We start from the raw sequence: 17,833 nt of genomic DNA, 5'->3' as shown, positions 1-17,833 counted from the left end.
CAGGAAAATCCCGATTTTGTTTTCCCTAACAAGGTAAATAATGTGTGACATCTTCAGCTGAGGTCGCCTGCAGCAGTTTCGGCAGAATGCTCTCCAAGTCAGCAGTTTATGGTTACACTGTGAGCACCAGAAAGATACACGTGAACAAAAGGGAAGGGGGGCTTTTGTTCCTTCAGTTTTAGTAATCAGCCAACTTCCAGTTTTCCAGCTGCCTCTCCTTATCCTCTTAAGCTGCTTTCCTTTAGATCTTGAGCTTCTCTGAACAAGGGACAGGGTAGTGTTGAATTGGATAGTTTTTCTTGTTGTTTTTCAATAGGTATAAAAGATTTTTTAAAGGTCAGTAACTGAATTAAGACTACAGCAATCCCTCAATTTATTTTTCCTCAACATCCAATGACACAGGTTAAGAATAAGTGAAAATCAGTGGTATGTGCTTCAAAATGGTCAAACAAGACCTCTAACTCTTCCAATTAATATTTACATTTTCAACACCTTGCACGCTATCGGAGTGAGTTGAAAAGTAGTTCTTCCAACGGTGATAGAAAACAGGAAAGCAGAATCTAGAACTCCTTTGAAATCCTTAATTAGTCTAAATCAAAAACCCTTATTCCAGAATTATATTAAATATAGAAGATGAAGAATACTGTCTTCTCTAGTCAGGAAAATTTTTTTAATTTTCAGATGATTAACACCTTTTCAAATTAATTTTTCACCTTCAAAATGCATCAGACTACTTAACTTACTTCAAGGACTAACAGAGTCATCCACCAGTGACATGAAAAAGAGATCCCAGAGTTTTTAGATTATTAACAGACAATGAAATCTGCTGCAATTCTATTTCTTCTCCATGAGTACATAATAAGCTAATGTAGCTTTTCTTTTGTTCTTTTCTAAGCAACAAAATTTTATATGATGAACAAGTCTTTAATTACTTTATAGTCTATGTGACAAGGATTTCCCCCGTAGAAATACTGGTAATTACAACATAAAAGGAAGCAACCATAAAAAAGGGTATTAAAAATTTACACTTAAGATCAGTCAAGTAAAATGGCAATCTAATTTCCTCCTAGTCCAGGTTTTTACAGGCAAGCACATTGCTTCTTCATATTAAAATTTTAGATTTAAAAAGTGGCTCTGGAAACTAAACTATTTATCTAGAAAAGAAAGGTTTAATTCTTAACTTCTACTCGGACAAAACCAACCAGAAAGAAACGACATACGAATGTAAATGCAATTTTATTTACCACTTTGATGCTCCAAATGGCACTGCCAGGAAGCTGCCTGGGTTTAAAAATGTCCCGGCCTTCTGAAATGTCTGGGGACCAGGAAGGTGGGCTCACTGTATTATGGGTGCTCCAAGCCCCCTAGGATGTGGCAGGTGAGAAAATAGATGTATAAAACTCCGCAACATAAAAGGTCAAAGCCAGCAACTAAGGAATTTTAGAACAGCAAAAACAAATGCAGACGTATGGAAATTTAGGACAGATTGCTTCAAGGTAGTAAGGAAAATAAGCTTATCACTTACAGTGACTTTATACTTAAATGCTTGTAGCTACAATTTACATTAAATGTTTTATTCTGGTTGAAACATCAGTACAATGAAACGTATTAAAAATTAAGGTTTTTATGACATAAACACTGACTCATGAACTGCAATTACAGCACCAAGATATAAATAAATGTCAATCAAACTTTAAGAATTAAAACTATAAGAAACTATTTCGGGATTATTTTCTTCTAACAGCTATCACTCTACCGGAAAGGAGAAAAGAATAAACTTAAAGAATGTTACGTATACTTCTTGCTATAAACCACCAAAGCAGTAGGCCCCAAAATGCAGTCAGAAACATGAGCAATCAACAGACACATTCACTCCAAAATTTGGAAAGTGAGTTTGTAACCGTAAGATGCAAATACCATTATAATCCTAACATTTAATTACTCTTCCTTCAGTGACCACTAGTTGTGGGGTTTTAGTTTTATTTTTATTTAGGGGACTACTTCTACACTTGGATTACATCCAAGGAACTAATTTGAAAAGTAAGAAAAAGGTTCAAGCAAATTGTCCTAAATTTGCAAATTAAAATGCCTGATGTATCTGATTATTTATATGAGAAACAGTACTTAGTAAAATAGTTACGATAAAACTGAAACATTTTGCCTCCAGATAACCATGTTCAGCGATAACCTGAGCTAATCTGATGAAGATGCTGAGCAGCATAAAGAAAAACGGTAACATTTTAAACACAAAAGTCCAACAATACAGAACCTACTTGGAATTAGACAATTCAACAAAGCATGCTATAATTTTACCAATTAAATGATCAAAAGTAAAGACAAGAAACAGTACTTACCAGGTTTCTAGAACACTAACAAACTAACAAGTAGTGGCCTGTTAATCACATTAAAATACCACCAGGGAATTTAAATAACTAGAAATAAGAACTTGACTATCCTTTGGGGGAGGAGGTAGTTAATGAAATAACAAGTATTTTTGAGAAAGACCACACAGGGAGAGGCTGGTTTCACTTTAATTAACCTACCCTCGGCTCAGCTAATAGCCATGCCGATTTCACCGACAAATCCCTTTCCCACTAACAGATCGCCTGCCTCTACGTCCACACCTGTCTTCTTTCCTACTGTGTCCAGGGCCTTCTGTAACCCCTGCGCTGACAAAAGCAATTTCTCTATTGTCATTTCACTGTCAACATCTACTTACAGTTCTGCTGGGCTCTGTGCAGCACATCAGTGAATGTTTCTCTGCCCTCCTTCACTGACCCTTCTCAGCCTCCCATGTGAGTTCTTCCTCCACTTGACCTCTAAAGCCCCAGGGTTTCCCAGGGCAGAAGCCTGGACCACTCTCCTCTGGGTGGTCTTGTCCTAAGTGCCCTTATCTACAATGAGGGCTGTAAACACCATCTTGGATGTTGTTGTTCCCCAAATTCACAGTTCTAGTTCTAACATGTTCTGAGAGCTCCAAGTTATGATTTTCAACTTCCTTCTTAGCACTTCCATTTTGTCGCACAAAACCTCTACAGTTTACTACGTCTAAAATCTCTCCCTTAACGAGTTCCAACTCACAATTTCCCCCCATCTTTGGAAATGAATTCCAGTCCGAGTCAGAAAACTGGGAGTCATTAGACCTGTTCTTTTCTCTCATCACTCTCCTCTGCCCCTTCAATCCTCTCCCTCACCACTCCTTTGATCCAAACCAACGGTAAATTCAACACATTCTCTCTTCAAGTTGTCTCTGGTCATTCTGTTTCTCTGCACTCCCACGGCCAGCACCACCTCTCATCTAGCCTGCTGCAAATGTCTACTTCTCTTTATGCTTCTTCCTCATCTGCACCTCCTCAAGCCTTTCCCCCCACAGCAGCCAGAGGGACTCCTAAAAAATGTAAATGTGACCGAGCAAGACGCTCCTGCCCTATTCCAAACCCTCCGATAGCTCCGCAGTAACACTTAAAACTCAAACCTTTCCTACTGCCTCTCTTCAGTTTCATCTTGTGGCATCTCGCACTGTCGATATGCCCTAGCTACCCTGGCTTCCTTACCATCCTTCACACACGCCGAGCTCTTCAACAATGAGGACCTACTGACTCAGAACTACACCACCTGTCCACTGGCTGGCATCTCCAGAATCTTCAGGTATGGCCTTAAATACTTCCTCCTCAAAGAGGTCTTCCCTGGCACTTCACGTGAACCGCGTCTCCTTTACAACACCTTTGGCATCTGCGTACTGAACACAATATGGCGTCATCTGTTCTACTGTTTATCAGTATTTAGTGGTAGAGAGTGAGAGCAAGAGGTATCTAAACCTCGTTCCCTCAACGTTTCCATGCAGTGTTTTTCTCTGAGGATATCTGGCTAGTGTACATATTAAACTCCTTCTGGTAGATCGTTTAATGGTATATCAGTAGACAGTTCTTAAAGTATACCATAAAAAGTCATATTCTAAAATAATATTTATTCATAATTTGTAAGTTAGCTTTGATGCCAAAATTATATCTCATTTCAAAAAGCATTCACACTTCATATAACATGGATGAACAAAATGAAGAGCTCTATAGATTAAGAATGTTTAGATGCTATTTCAAAGATAATTAAGACAACCATTCAACTGCTATGAAAAACTTATACAATAAAAGCGTGGGTAATTACAAATTTTAATAAGTATGTTATAAGGCATTGGAAGGTAGAGCACATGCAATTTTATAGGAAATGAGGAAAATTATTACACTTAGATATTTTCACAAAGAAGAAATTACCTAATATATTCTTTAGACCTTAAAACTAAAATACTGATGTAATTATCAACTGTAGTTATAAATTACCCTTCAGATCTTAGCTGTGATCAAAAAGAATTTACACAGACCATTCAGAAGAGGTTAGCTTCCCCATCTACTGTAACATGGTTTACACCGTTGGTACACTTGGTTTTAACTTTAGCGCACATGTATTTATCTATTGCCACCGGAGTGTAAGCTTGATGGCAGACACTCTGCTCTTTTCGTTCACTGCTATGTTAAGTAAGCCTTCTGTTCAGCACTTATTGAACGTCTACTTTTTCTACTGAGCATTTTTGCATGCATGTATTCATAAATGCATCAATAAACACTGTACTGTGATATGAAACACACTAATTCCATCAGTTGTAGCCTAGAATCTTGGACTTCTTCACCTATGAAAAAATTACCAACCTATTCCACGCACTGTTACTCTTAAACTATCTACAAACTGGAAAACAAAAGGGGGGGCGGTTTTAAAAATGTAACCATCAGGAGAAATTAAGTTACAAAGAGCTCTAAATAGAACCAACTTGTTCTCAAATGCCACAGAAACTTTTAAAATACTATTTGGCAGAGACTGAATTCAATTCCAACAATAATTATTACTATTTAAAGTTGGTATTCAGTTTTCTGCTTTGAGGCCAATTTCTCAGGTGAATTTATCAACCTAGTAAAATTACAAAGCTGTTACAAGGACTGTGGGAATAGGGAAATGGGACAATAAAGGCAGGTGGAGGGGAGGCTATTGTGGGCAACTTTCTATTAGAAGTCAAACCCTGTTACTGGCTGTTAAATATGATCAATGTCATGATTAGGGTCCACGAGTATCCAATTCTACTGAATCAGTTTAAAGCGTGGCCAGAGAAGGTAAAGTATGTCTCCTGGGCAGATTCACACGGCCAAGTCCTAAGTCCACCCTCCTCTCTCCCTACATACTATGCAAAACCAAGATTGCTATTAATGGGTGAGTTTGATTTAGAGAAAGTGAAAACAGTGAAATGAAGACTAGAAAGGAGGACAATTAGTAAGAGAAACTGAAAACACAAGCATTTATAGTTTGTCTTTTTGGTACATACATTTACTCATGTACATTACAGCTATTGTAGCAAACAATTCTTTTTTATGACTCACAGAATTCTTTTAACATAAAAAAGTCATATACAAAACTGAGTTCAACATCAAACAGAACAAGAAATTTAGTCCTGAGAGTGATTTGATAAGAGATAAACTATATACCTACAGAAATAGCTGTTGCCAGCTTTATTAGCCTTCAGTAATTTAAGAAAGTGAATTTGGCTGGTGCTAGCAATCGTTTTAGTAATGGCTTAAAAAATGTAACAGGGGACTAAGAGGTATGTATGATACTTCTGATCTGTATGTGTTGTAGGTTGACATCCCAAAGGCTAGACATTTTTTTAGGTTGAAAACTACAGTTTCTCAATGGTTTAGAGCAGTGCTTCTTGGACCTCAGGCTGCATGGGGATCTTCTTAAAATAGACACGTTCACTCAAGTTAAGGTGGGGCCTGAGATTCAGTGTAACAAACTTCCAGGTGATATTGATATTCCTGGTCTGCAGGTCACATTTTGAGTAGCAATGGTTTAGACATTTCTCCCAGAAAACATGCCTAGGCCTGTAAGCCTGAGTAGTTTTTCCTCTTGCCCTTTCTGCTTTCCCACAGTACCCTGTGGTTTCCTCTACTGCAGCCTGTATCACACACAGAATAATTAAATACGCAGTTGAGTTCTAAAATCTGTGCAACCACTATGTGGCACTGAACTTGAAAACCTACTACATCTTGTATTTACTGTGGCCAGTGTTTGACTTGGTCAGGCCTGCAGTTATTTTCACCGGCACATTTCCTTAGAAATAGTTATGAGTCAACGTGATGGGTTTCAGGACCACCACTTCACAGCCAAATTTAACACATGAACATTACATCCTTCTCAAGTCTCCATTTTCACATAATATCTGCATTATCCTGAAAATCAAGAAAGAAAGCCAGGCAGCACTACCATTTGCTATGTGTCAGGGAGTTTACAGGTGTTATTGTTAAATTCTAACAACCATCTGATGTAGTTTTATGGGTGAAGAAACCAAGAGAGATCACACGGTACCTTGCTTGGTGTCCCACAGACAGTAATGGAAGAATAAGGCTTTGAAGGCCAAACAACTGCACTATGGAAATATTCATGCTGAATTTATATTAATCAATCTTTCCTAGGATCAATTAATTACAGTACAAATATATATAAATAATACAAAATAGGCTTCTTAAAAGTCACTTTTATAAAATGCCACATAGTATTTAGACTAGAAGGTATGTGGGAAAATCACTGTTGGCATCTACTCTACAACTTTTATTCCTCTTAAAGAATAGAGAATATTTACCTATTTACTAATGAAACCTTTTTTGATAGGCTCTAAGACAAAGTATCAGTATATAAGTTTACCTCATAGGTATCCAGGAATAGACAATTACAACTACTAGAGTAATTTCCTTTAATGAATATCATTACGTATACATTATATAAAGCAGTACTTCAAAATTCAAATTTATTTTAGTTAAAAGCTGGATATGAAATAACTTATCAAGAACAGAATCTCTCTTTATTTGGATGACACGATTCACCAATCTGCCTTTTTTAATTTTAAAAGCAAAAACAAACCAACCCCCAAAAATGCCAACAGTGCTTCTTACTAAAAGGTTTACGTTTAGAAACCAGAAATGGAAGAAAGAGAAGGGAGGGAGGGAGGCAGGCAGGGAGGAATTGCTTACTTGTAATTAATTGTTAACAAAACTATAATCCTCTACAGCTCACCACTGGAGGCCTGTTTTGCTCTCACAGGAACAGATTATGAAACTGATACGTTAATTCGAGACACTTCATTTAAAATGCTATTGCAATTCACAAGTATGTTATAAAATTCTAGGGTTCTTAATAAACTACTTACATTGATGAAAAATAAGAAATTCAGTTCACAACGCAATGGCAAAGTGGTTATAATCTAATGAAGTGCTATTTTGGGAAACCTACTCTACTGAAGAAATTTCACCTTCTCTATGGGAACCTCTCAATAGATGTCAGTCTTAGAACTTATGTAAATTCCTAAGCTCTCCACATATATGATGTTAGCAACAACAACAAAAAAGGTGGAAAGGTAAAATGAAGAAAAAAATTCTTAGCATTTGAAAGTTATCAAAATATATTTAAGAGTACTTATGTTTTCTCTATGAAATTTTCTTTAAATATTTAAGAATACTTCAAGAAAATGTTTCTAAGAAAACATATTTCATAGAAGATTTAACAAAAACTTTCAATATTATCATGAGAGCAATTAGTACATGAGTGTCTGAAGGAGATCATGGTCATGTGATTTCATTAAATATTTTCCCATAAAATAAGATAATACAAATAAGGTATCTTGTTCTATCCCATGCATACTCTCCACAAAAGCAAAGCAGTGTATCAACAAGCTCTGAATCACCAAGTGAAGGTTGTTTCCTATACAACTAAAACAAAACTGGGAGGTAAAACATGGCCTACCAGCTGCTTGTGAGATTAGCAGCAAATTGTGAGGTCGTAATCAGACAGTAGCAGCTGAGAATACTACCACGATTGAAAGAGAACATAGCAGAAGTAGTAACAGTAACAAATATTAAGACCCGGCTCATGTAAAATGGGATGAACTTGGAAGAAAAAAAAATATGTACATACACACTCTCACACACATACAAAAATACCCACACTACTTTGGAACACAGGTCAACAGAAAAATAATTGTAATGGCTTCTCAGTTGGAGCAGAAGTCTCTAAATAAGGAGAGATACCAGTAAAATTTAACAGGAATATTTATGATGCAATATCCTTAAAGAATGTAAATGTCTGAACCAAAATTAAATTTGAGATTCAAATTTCCATTGCTAAACTCTTTTCAGAGCCAAAACTACACAATTAGTATATGCTATTCAAAAAAAGAAAAGGAAAATAAAAGAAAAAACTAAGGATGAAGAGAACTAGTTTGAGAAGAAAAATCTCTTGGTAGAATAGAAAATAAGTATCACGTAGGAGACTAATTTTCACATTAAAATAAAGTTTGATTTAACTTTTTTACTGGTCTCACAATTCCAAAATTAGATGATCAAGATATTATTATTCCTATAAAAAGTTAAACTTTAATCACTGAAAGCAATTTATATCATGAGACTTAAAACTCCAAATTATTATTGTGACTAAACACTTTTGCACTGTTTGATATCTTTCTATTTTATGAAAAACTTCAGAAAATAGAAATTTTGTAGAACACATAATTCTTAGCTATAGTATCTTCACTTTGCTTTGTAGTTTCACTCAAATCCCACTGAAAAAGATCTGGAACTTACCCTTAAAGGGTAGAGTTCACATTCACACAACTTAGAACAATCATGGGAAGAACTCCCTTTATTTCCTGAAGATCAACAATATAATCCTAACATTTTGTTCACAAAACCACTGAAATAACTCCTAACTTTAAAAAAATTCCCACAAAAAGTTAGCAATCAATAGAAAAACCAAAATGAGAAATTCCCCTGCATGAAAAATACTCTAGGTAAATTCTCATGCCTAAGCAGTTAAAAATATGTACAACAAATAATATCAATAAACAAATATATTTGAGGGGAAAAATAAATGTTAATTACACTATACCCAAAACCTCACTTTTTTTTAAAGTCTCTGCTGTTACTATGGCATAGAACTAAAAACTTCTTTAAAGTGTTTTCTATTAGAAACTATAATCAAATAGGTTGTACTTAAATTCCAATAAGATCACTTCAAGTTTAATAAACTAGTCTTCATTAACAGTATTTTTTTTAAGTGGCCAAAACACATAAGTCAACATTACATCTACATTCCACCTAAACAGAAAAAGCTGCCCTCCAAACCAAAGCTACACATACACTTTTTTTACTTTATAGAATCACTCCAACATCTTTTCTATCAACATCATTAAAATCACCATACCTGTCTGGACCGAGGTCTACCAGGAGAAAATTTCCTTTTGGTAATAGCTGGTTTCCCCATGCCAATTTTGGGGGTGACGGAGATGTAAGTTGTTGGCATGATGTTTCCAGCAGAAGCACTGGGAGTCGATGGGTAGCTATGCAGCATGTCGTGGGAAGGCAAGTCGGAAGAAAGTGCTGGAGAGGAAGACGCATTTGCCTTGCTTATGCCCGCTGCTGATGAAAATGATGACTCTGTCTCAGATGGTAATTTTACAGATTTGCTTTCTTGGCATACACCATCTTTCACACAACTCTCAATTGCAGGAGCCACTTCGAAGTCCATAAATGCAGTAGAAGGTTCAGGATTTTCTTTCTGTTCCATTTCTTCTGGTACCCTTTCTATGGCCAACTGTTCCTTAGAACATAAAGCCGTACCGTCCCCACCCGGGGATGGGGCAGTGACAGATTCAATGTTGACTCCTGGAGGCCGGGATTCTTCTGGGGACGCTACCATGTTAGGTCCCTCCAACAAGTGCACTTCCCCCCGCTGCACAGAGACCTGGGGAGCAAGGGCTTCAGCACTGTCTGTCACTTCCATTTTGTTCTCATTTTGATCTGCACTGCAAGTGTGCATCACTTTAGGAGGCATCTCCATTTCTTCACTATCAACTTCACGAGAAATCTGATTTTCCAATTCAGGATTCATTTTATCTTGGGATGATTCTATAAAATTTCGAATATCTATTATGTTAATGTACCTATGAATTTTAAAATTTCTAACTATGATTAGCTGTAAAACATTAATGTCTTACATGTCTGTAGCTCTATGGTTTAAAAATAATAGGCTTGGGTAGAAAAAAAAAAAGTTGGCGGGGGGGGGGGGGGGGTGGATCCAAAACATACTTTTGCTTAAAACCATGCCTTAAGTCAGAAGGTATTCATCAAGAAAGGCAATAAGGCAATTATCAAGTTTAGTAAAGGCCAGAAGAGAGCAGGGTTTATGGATTAGAATCAGTCACAGATCAGACCAGAAAACCTACAAGAACACTACCTTAATGGGATCCCCAGAGTTTAAGGTAATTTCTGGTAAGAATATTAAAATAGAATTAATTTCTAATATAACCATTATATACGATGTTTTACAGTTTGGTCACTTACAAGAGGATTTAAAATTTTGTAGGTGAAGTTATACTCATTTTACAACTAGGAAAATGAGGCTCAGTGATATTACATGATGTGTCCAAATTAAAAAAGTAAAGATTAGTCTAGAATAAAAAGAATTCTGCAATAAGCCGACACAAGATGTTAACAAAGCTTCTGTAGACTCAAATAAGTAATGACCATAGACAGAAAAGACTTATTTCGCTTAGCCATACATGCTAACACAATCAATACATTTTTTTTGGATATAATTCTTGTTCTTCCTCATCATCTATAACCAAAGAGACTTATCTTAGCAAATCAATAAAAATAATTAGATATCAGAAGTATCTATAATCACTGACTACTAAATTTTAAATCAGGGTACTATTTTAAGTTAAACCTTTAACCCAATATTACTTAAGAGTAGGGTTAGAGGTCCAATTGACATGGGCCCTAAGTGGCTCTATTAAGTAAGACCACTGATGATAAAAAGCACTTATTTCAAATGCCATCAAGGTAATTTCTTAGGTACATTAACAAAGACACTAATTTCCTTATTTACTATTTACCATGGTGATTAAAATTTATATATGTTCTTAAAACAAAATGAAATCTCACTTCTCACTCCTGCTTTATTGAAAGACTACAGTTGAAAAGGAAAAAAACACCAAATAACAGATCTGATCATACTAAATATTTTTAAACACAAAAGTGCTTCAAAAATACTTTAATATTTTAAAAGTAACAAAAAATGGACTTTTAAAACAGAAAATACATATAAATGAAGTGAACATTTATGGTTTAAAACCAAAAGTTATCACCATTTGAGTGACTCAAGTAGAACAGTCTTAATGCTATATGATGCTTAAATTATGTGCTCATAATAGTAGACCGACTACCTCAAGTCTCACTGGCAAAGAGGAACATTTGCAATACACACTCAGAACACGAGTATGTTCTTTCTCCTCTGTGCTAGGTAGGAAGGATTAAGATAAAAGCGCAAACATGCTCTATTTCTGCCTTAGAAATCCACTGCCAATGGTTTTCTAGAAGAGGATCACCTAACCACAGACTGCACTACCGTCATGTGAGTATAGCAATAGTAAACAATTCATCTCTAATTCGAAAAGTCACCTTAGCAGACAATGACCCGAATCGCATAGCAACCATAAAGGCATTATGCTGTAAATCAATCAAATTAGACAATATGAACATGTTGCCTACCAGCAATGAGAAGTCCACGTGTGCCGTGACTTTCCGGTGGATCACTCCTCTGTTGCTCTCCAGTATGGATGTGAGCTGCTGTGAATAACACACTTATGGAATCTCCAGCAAGGAGTCCAAACTCCTCTAACACTGCTTTCTCAACAGTAATTTGAGTAAGATATTTATCCTTCTGCCAAATTCCAATTTCAAATATAAGCATAAAACATCCTGTTACTATTCGTTTGTTAAGTAGGATATGGAAATGAAACTGGATATGGAAGGATATGGAAGGAATCTGATTATGTACTATAAGATTATTATATAGTTTTGTCTTGTTTTTCTTCACTTTATATCTTTATGAAGTATAATTTTTAATGAGAGTTGTTAAATATAAACTTAACCTCAAAATATCTCAAGGGCTTTTTATGTATACATTCAACCTATATAACACAGTATCACATACAATCCCACAGACTTTGAGACCAAGATTAAATTTAATGAGTAGTTTTCCCCAAACCTGGTCTCTCATTAATTCCAGATCCTCAAGTACAATAATAGCTATTACCAATAATGCAAAAAGCTTAACTGAAATATCATTGAAATAACCCTCAACAGGACTGCTTACATGATCTAAACAATGAATTTTTCATTATCTCAGCATGAAACATCTCACAATCAGCAACAGCTTCGGTTAGTTAATTACAAAGATAACTAAAGAAAGAAATTGCTTTTTAATGAAAATCACTTGATCCCTAAACAAAGTATATATTTATGAGTAAGTCTAGATTACAGCTGAACTATCAATACAATATATACATGCCCTTTCCCTGATTAATTTCTGTCTAAGTTTATTTTATTTAAAAAGGCTCCTCTCTAAATAATTTGCTACATGACTATGTCTCAGCTTATTTTTATCTAGGGTACTAAAGTTGCAGATGTTCACATATTCACTCTACACACACTTTTTCTTCAGAGAATAGACTATCCATCACCAAGAACATGCTTACCATCTGGAACAATTCCAGGTGCGGGCTGCTGACCACCGACATCTTTATTAGTTGCTTGCTCCAGAAACACCATGTGGTCCTCAGGGCCTTCAACTTCCATTTCATTGTTACAATCTTAACAGAAAATTATTTATTCTTTAGCTCAGAATGAGTTTTTCTGTTTTTGTTAACTAAGCCAACAATTATCACCTTGCTCTGATGGGGGTAAATTACCCCTGAAAATGCCATAAATTCTTCTTCAGATTTTTCTATTTTGAACCAAATATATATTTACATTTTTTCAAATATGGAAAATATACTGAATTTAAAAGTAACTGGAATTTTATTATTTTGAAAGGATACTACACCACTGTATACTGATGGCAAACTAGAAACAAAATTTTAGTAACCAAGATGTGTCTACTTAAACCCCTTGCAGATGATAAAATAGAACTTTTATAGACTCTGCCATTCATATTGATGCAGATGAAAAACGATCTGATTAGCAGGTCTGTTCCCTTTATGATCTAAGAATCTTGTTATTACATTTATAACCCAATGGTGTACTAATAAAACTACATGAACAAAATTTAATAAAACTAAAATTTGTTTGGAGTAAAATAACCCAGAGTATGAAGTGCAAACTAGGTCAGAGAGCCAAACAGTAAGGAACTTCCACTGTTGGCCCAAAAAATACAATTGTAGGAGCGTACGCTAGTGCTGGAATTCAAATATTGGGCGAACAGTTGTAAAGAAGCTAGATTCGATGTTAACCATCAGATTCAGAGGTGACCAAGATCACAGGTACAGAAGCTAAAAATAAGATGGGATCCGATACACAGGATTCCCTCATCTAAAGTAATATACTGCTGACTGGTTGGCACAGCATCCTAAAAAACAAAAACTCTCAAATTTACCTGTAGTGAGTTCAGCCATCTCCACTTCATCACCTGGCTGTAATGGATCCATCTCAGCTAAGTGTCTGCAATACATACAGATGTACTCTTCTTTGAGCTGAGAATCCAGTTCATGATCTGTCGGTTTGTCACATTCTAAGTGAACCCATCTATGATGATAAATATATTTAAACAAAATTTTCTAATTTAAAGTCAAATTAATATTTAGGGAAAAGAGAGATAATTGCTGAAAAACTGGATATAGGAAGGGGTAAGGATGGAAGAAGAGAGGTTATAGTGGTTAGCAATTGAAGGTTCTAGAAAAGGAGCTGTCATTTTTGGATGTCATCACAGGCGTTGACCTTTTTTTTTTAAAAAAAAAAAACATATTTTAAACTATTTACTCTTTACTTTTCCCTCTTAATGCTTGTTTCTGGTCTTGTCTTATTTTTTGCCCACTTACATCGTTATGCCTTTCAGACTCATAAAAACATACTTTAACTCCATCTATAATGGCACTCAGTACTGAAAGGATTACTGGAATGACAAAAGCTTGGATCTCAAAATACATGGCAGAGCAGATGATCACATGGATAGAAGAACTGACAAACAAATTGAAGAACTGTATCTTCTTACCTTTTGCACATATTACAATGAAGCATGTCTTTCTGCAATTCTGGATGGTAGCACTTCCCACAGAAAGGACATAAGTTATCCTGCTGTTGGTAACAACTGTCACATACCAGGCAATTGTGGTGCCACTGAGAACTAGATCGTGTGCCACACTCTACACATATTCTGCAATTCTAAACACCAGGAAAAATGAAAACAGAAACAGTTTGTTATGCATTTGTACTGCAGTTCTGGTGTAAACCTTTTTTAAAAAATCAGTGAAACATTTGTAGATTATATATTAAGCTTTAATTTTTATGACACTAATTTAGGGTGTATGTTTTTGAAAACGAAATTTGTTTTGAACATCTGATGAGATATCACTCACTTTACACTGAAACCTCCTGGGAAGTGTAAATAGTGGATAGAGACATCCAAGAAAACATAAATAGGGAAGGAAGAAAACCAAGTATGTAGCAATCCAAACTTCAAAAAAGAAACACATTCCAGAATCAGGAAGTAGCTAGTGTTGAATAAGTCTACTCAACTCACTACTCTGAAAGCAAAATGGTCCTGCTAGGGAATTCTGTTTGTTTATGGGTAGCTTATAGAAAACAAGAATAAAAACAAGAATTCACACTAAGGAAATAAAACCCACTCCAAACGATTAGGTGTCTGAAATTGTGAAAATAACCACTCAACATCAAAATCCAATTATGGCTTCTCATATTTTCAGAAGAGAGAGGCACTACCCTTTAGCAAAGTAGAACTGCTGACGTGCAAGGCCTGGCAGAGGCCAGCCAAACCTCCTTCTGCGCCTGTGAGCTAGGCTGCCTTAAAATCCTGGGCACAAGGCTGTGGGACAAACTGTGGGACTCTCATTACCCACCCACCCACCCCCACCTTTGCAATCGAAAGCACCAATAAAAAAGGAACTTTATCTTTTTGAGCTGCTGGTATCTTTTGATACAAAAGAGATGCTCACTGAAAAAGAGAAACTAGCATGAACCACAGATCTGCTAAAGTCTTACAGATTTAAAATGGAGGTACTCATAAATACTGATGACAAAATCCTAAGTAAAATGTTAGCAAACAGACTCCAATAGCAAATCAAGAAAATCATAAACCATATCCAAGAGGAGTTTATACAAAAATGCAAGTATGGTTAAATATTAGAAAACCTATTAATAAAATCTAACATATTATTAGGTCTGAGGAGAGAAGATAAATTATTTCACTAGATGTTGAAAAGACCTTTGGAAAAAAATTAAAATCCATTCCTAATAAAAAAAAAAACTTCCGTGAAAATTAAAATGGGTAGGTATTTCCTTAATGTGATATACACACATACCTCAATTCTAAAGCCAGCATTTTGTTTAATTGGGGAACCCTAGAGGCATTCCCACTAAGGTCAGAAACAAGGCAAGGATGCCTACTATCTCCACTACTATTTAACACGGTTCTGAACCAATGTAAACACTAAAACAAATGAAAACAGAGGCAAAATAGGAAAAGAAGAAATAAAACTATTTGTAGATGACAAGACAGCATACTTGGAAAATCCTAGAGAATGTATCACAAATTTAATAAAAGAATTTAACAAAGTAGCAGGATATAAAATTAGCAATGAAAATTCAATAGAATTCACATACACAAATAATAACCAGTTAAAAGATATAACGAATGGGAAAATCCCATTTATAACATCAACAAAATAGAGAAAACTTTTAAGAATAAACTTAAGAAATGTCCAAAACCTATACGAAGAAAATTAGAAAACATTCCTAGAAGACACTAAACTAGACTTGAACAAATGCAAAGACATACCTTGTTCTTCGTTAGGATGTCCTAACATCAAGATTTCACTATCCATGAATAAATTTAAAGTGACCTGATAAAAATTCCAGTGAGGTTTTTCACAGAGCCTAAGGTTCATATGGAAAAATAAACAACACAAACAGCTAGGAAAAATGTGAAATAGAAAAGATCTGATGGGGGACCACGACCACCAGATACTGCAAAGCCTCTATAATTCAAACGGTATATGGTATTGGGTCATGAAGCTAGAAAGACAGAGCAATGGAACAGACAAGAAATTCCAGAAATAAACCCAACTAAATCTAAAACTCTAGTCTGGAATCTCAAGTCACTGAGGCAAAGACTGTCTTTTTAGTGAATGGATTTTGGACAACTGGATAGCCAACTAGGAAAAGATCATTCATACCATATAGAAGCATCAACTAAAAATGGATTAGAGAGCTAAATGTAAAAAATAACATAAAAACTAAAAGAAAATATGAACTCTCCTATAGTCTCAGTATAGGAAAAGGCTTTCTAATTTTAACTCAAAAATCCAAAAGGAATAGAAGACTGATAAATCTGACTATATAAAAATAAACTTTTGCATGGCAAAAAGTAACACAGGCAAAGCTAAAAGGCAAACAACAAACTGGAAGAAAAGATGTGCACCGTATAACGCAGCTGAAGGCCTTATATCCCGACTATACAAGGAGCTCTTAGACTGTGGGGGTCATCAAAATCTTCAAGAGTAACAGGCAACACACAAGAACAGACAACTCGCAAAAAGGGGTAAAAAACGACCCCCTAAACACAGTAAAAAATGACCAGCTTCACTCAAAAGAGAAAAGAAAATTACACTACACTGAGATAACATTTTTCACTCATAAGACAGGCAAAAATCAAAAGCTGAACATGACAGCCTGTTGGCAAGGATGTAGAAAAGTTCTCTCATGCATGAGTGGTGGCAAAAGGAACAGCCACAGGTCCCGTGAAAGGGAATTTGACGATACCTAACAAAATTACATATGCATTTACCCCCCTGAGCCAGTAATCCTACTACTAGAAATTTATTCTAGAGATTCACTCCCAGCAATTCAAAAACCCATATGCACCAAGTTATTGACTACAGAATCACTTCTAATGTAAAATATTGGAAACTACCTAAATATTCGAGCACAGGACATTGGTTGAAAAACTATGGTTCAAATAAACAGAAGAAAAAAAGAGAGAAAGAGAAAGAACAAAGGAGAGAGGAAGGAAGAAAGGAAGGGAGGGAGGAAGGGAGGGGAGGGAGGGAGGGGGGAAGGGAGGAAGAGGAATGAGGAAGATCTCTATGAACTGATATGAAGTGACTTCCAGATTTTAAGTTAAAAAAAGCAACATGCAAAAGAGCACACATGCTACCTTCAGTGTAGAAAAGGGAAACAAAAATATATTTGCTTATCATTACAAAAAAATACAGGAAGGATGAATCAGAAATTTTTGAAAGCGTATTAACATCCTATGTGTTTTTAAAAATTAAATCAATAAGAAAAGAATGGGGAATTTAAAAAAAACAAAACAAAACAAAACAAAACAGGGCTTCCCTGGTGGCGCAGTGATTGAGAATCCGCCTGCCAATGCAGGGGACACGGGTTCGTGCCCAGGTCCGGGAGGATCCAACGTGCCGCGGAGCAGCCGGGCCCGTGAGCCATGGCCGCTGAGCCTGCGCGTCCGGAGCCTGCGCTCCGCAATGGGAGAGGCCACGGCAGTGAGAGGCCCGCGTACCACCAAAAAACAAAAAAACAAAACAAAACAAAACAAAAACCAAAATCTTCAAGAATAACAGGCAAAACACAAGGATTCTTACTATACGAGAATGGATATGTAAGAATGTGAGAAGGCAAAGCACTCAGCAGGAAGGATCAGAATTGGAGGT

General features: G+C 35.9%; 1 protein-coding gene across 18 annotated transcripts in view; it reads right to left on the bottom strand.

Moving 5' to 3' along the window:
- The window catches only part of KMT2C (lysine methyltransferase 2C), a 289,703-nt gene that overhangs the window by 95,824 nt on the left and 176,046 nt on the right, over window positions 1–17,833 (bottom strand). For 15 of the 18 annotated variants that reach the window (XR_010842029.1, XM_059074147.2, XM_067041769.1 and 12 more), the window contains 6 exons: window positions 14,140–14,309; window positions 13,525–13,673; window positions 12,629–12,742; window positions 11,640–11,717; window positions 9,292–9,995; window positions 1,245–1,364 (listed from right to left, as the gene is read on the bottom strand). Coding sequence is in view for 17 of the 18 variants with exons in the window: in XM_059074147.2 (XP_058930130.1) it covers window positions 1,245–1,364; window positions 9,292–9,995; window positions 11,640–11,717; window positions 12,629–12,742; window positions 13,525–13,673; window positions 14,140–14,309 (1,335 nt within the window). In the remaining variant the exon portion in view is untranslated. The remainder of the gene's footprint in view (window positions 1–1,244; window positions 1,365–9,291; window positions 9,996–11,639; window positions 11,718–12,628; window positions 12,743–13,524; window positions 13,674–14,139; window positions 14,310–17,833) is intronic. The other 3 variants (XM_067041771.1, XM_067041772.1, XM_067041785.1) reach the window with 1 other exon arrangement.

This window comes from Kogia breviceps, chromosome 9, assembly GCF_026419965.1.
Source record: "Kogia breviceps isolate mKogBre1 chromosome 9, mKogBre1 haplotype 1, whole genome shotgun sequence".
NCBI lineage: Eukaryota > Metazoa > Chordata > Mammalia > Artiodactyla > Physeteridae > Kogia > Kogia breviceps.
This window is presented reverse-complemented; position numbering and strand designations above follow the sequence as displayed.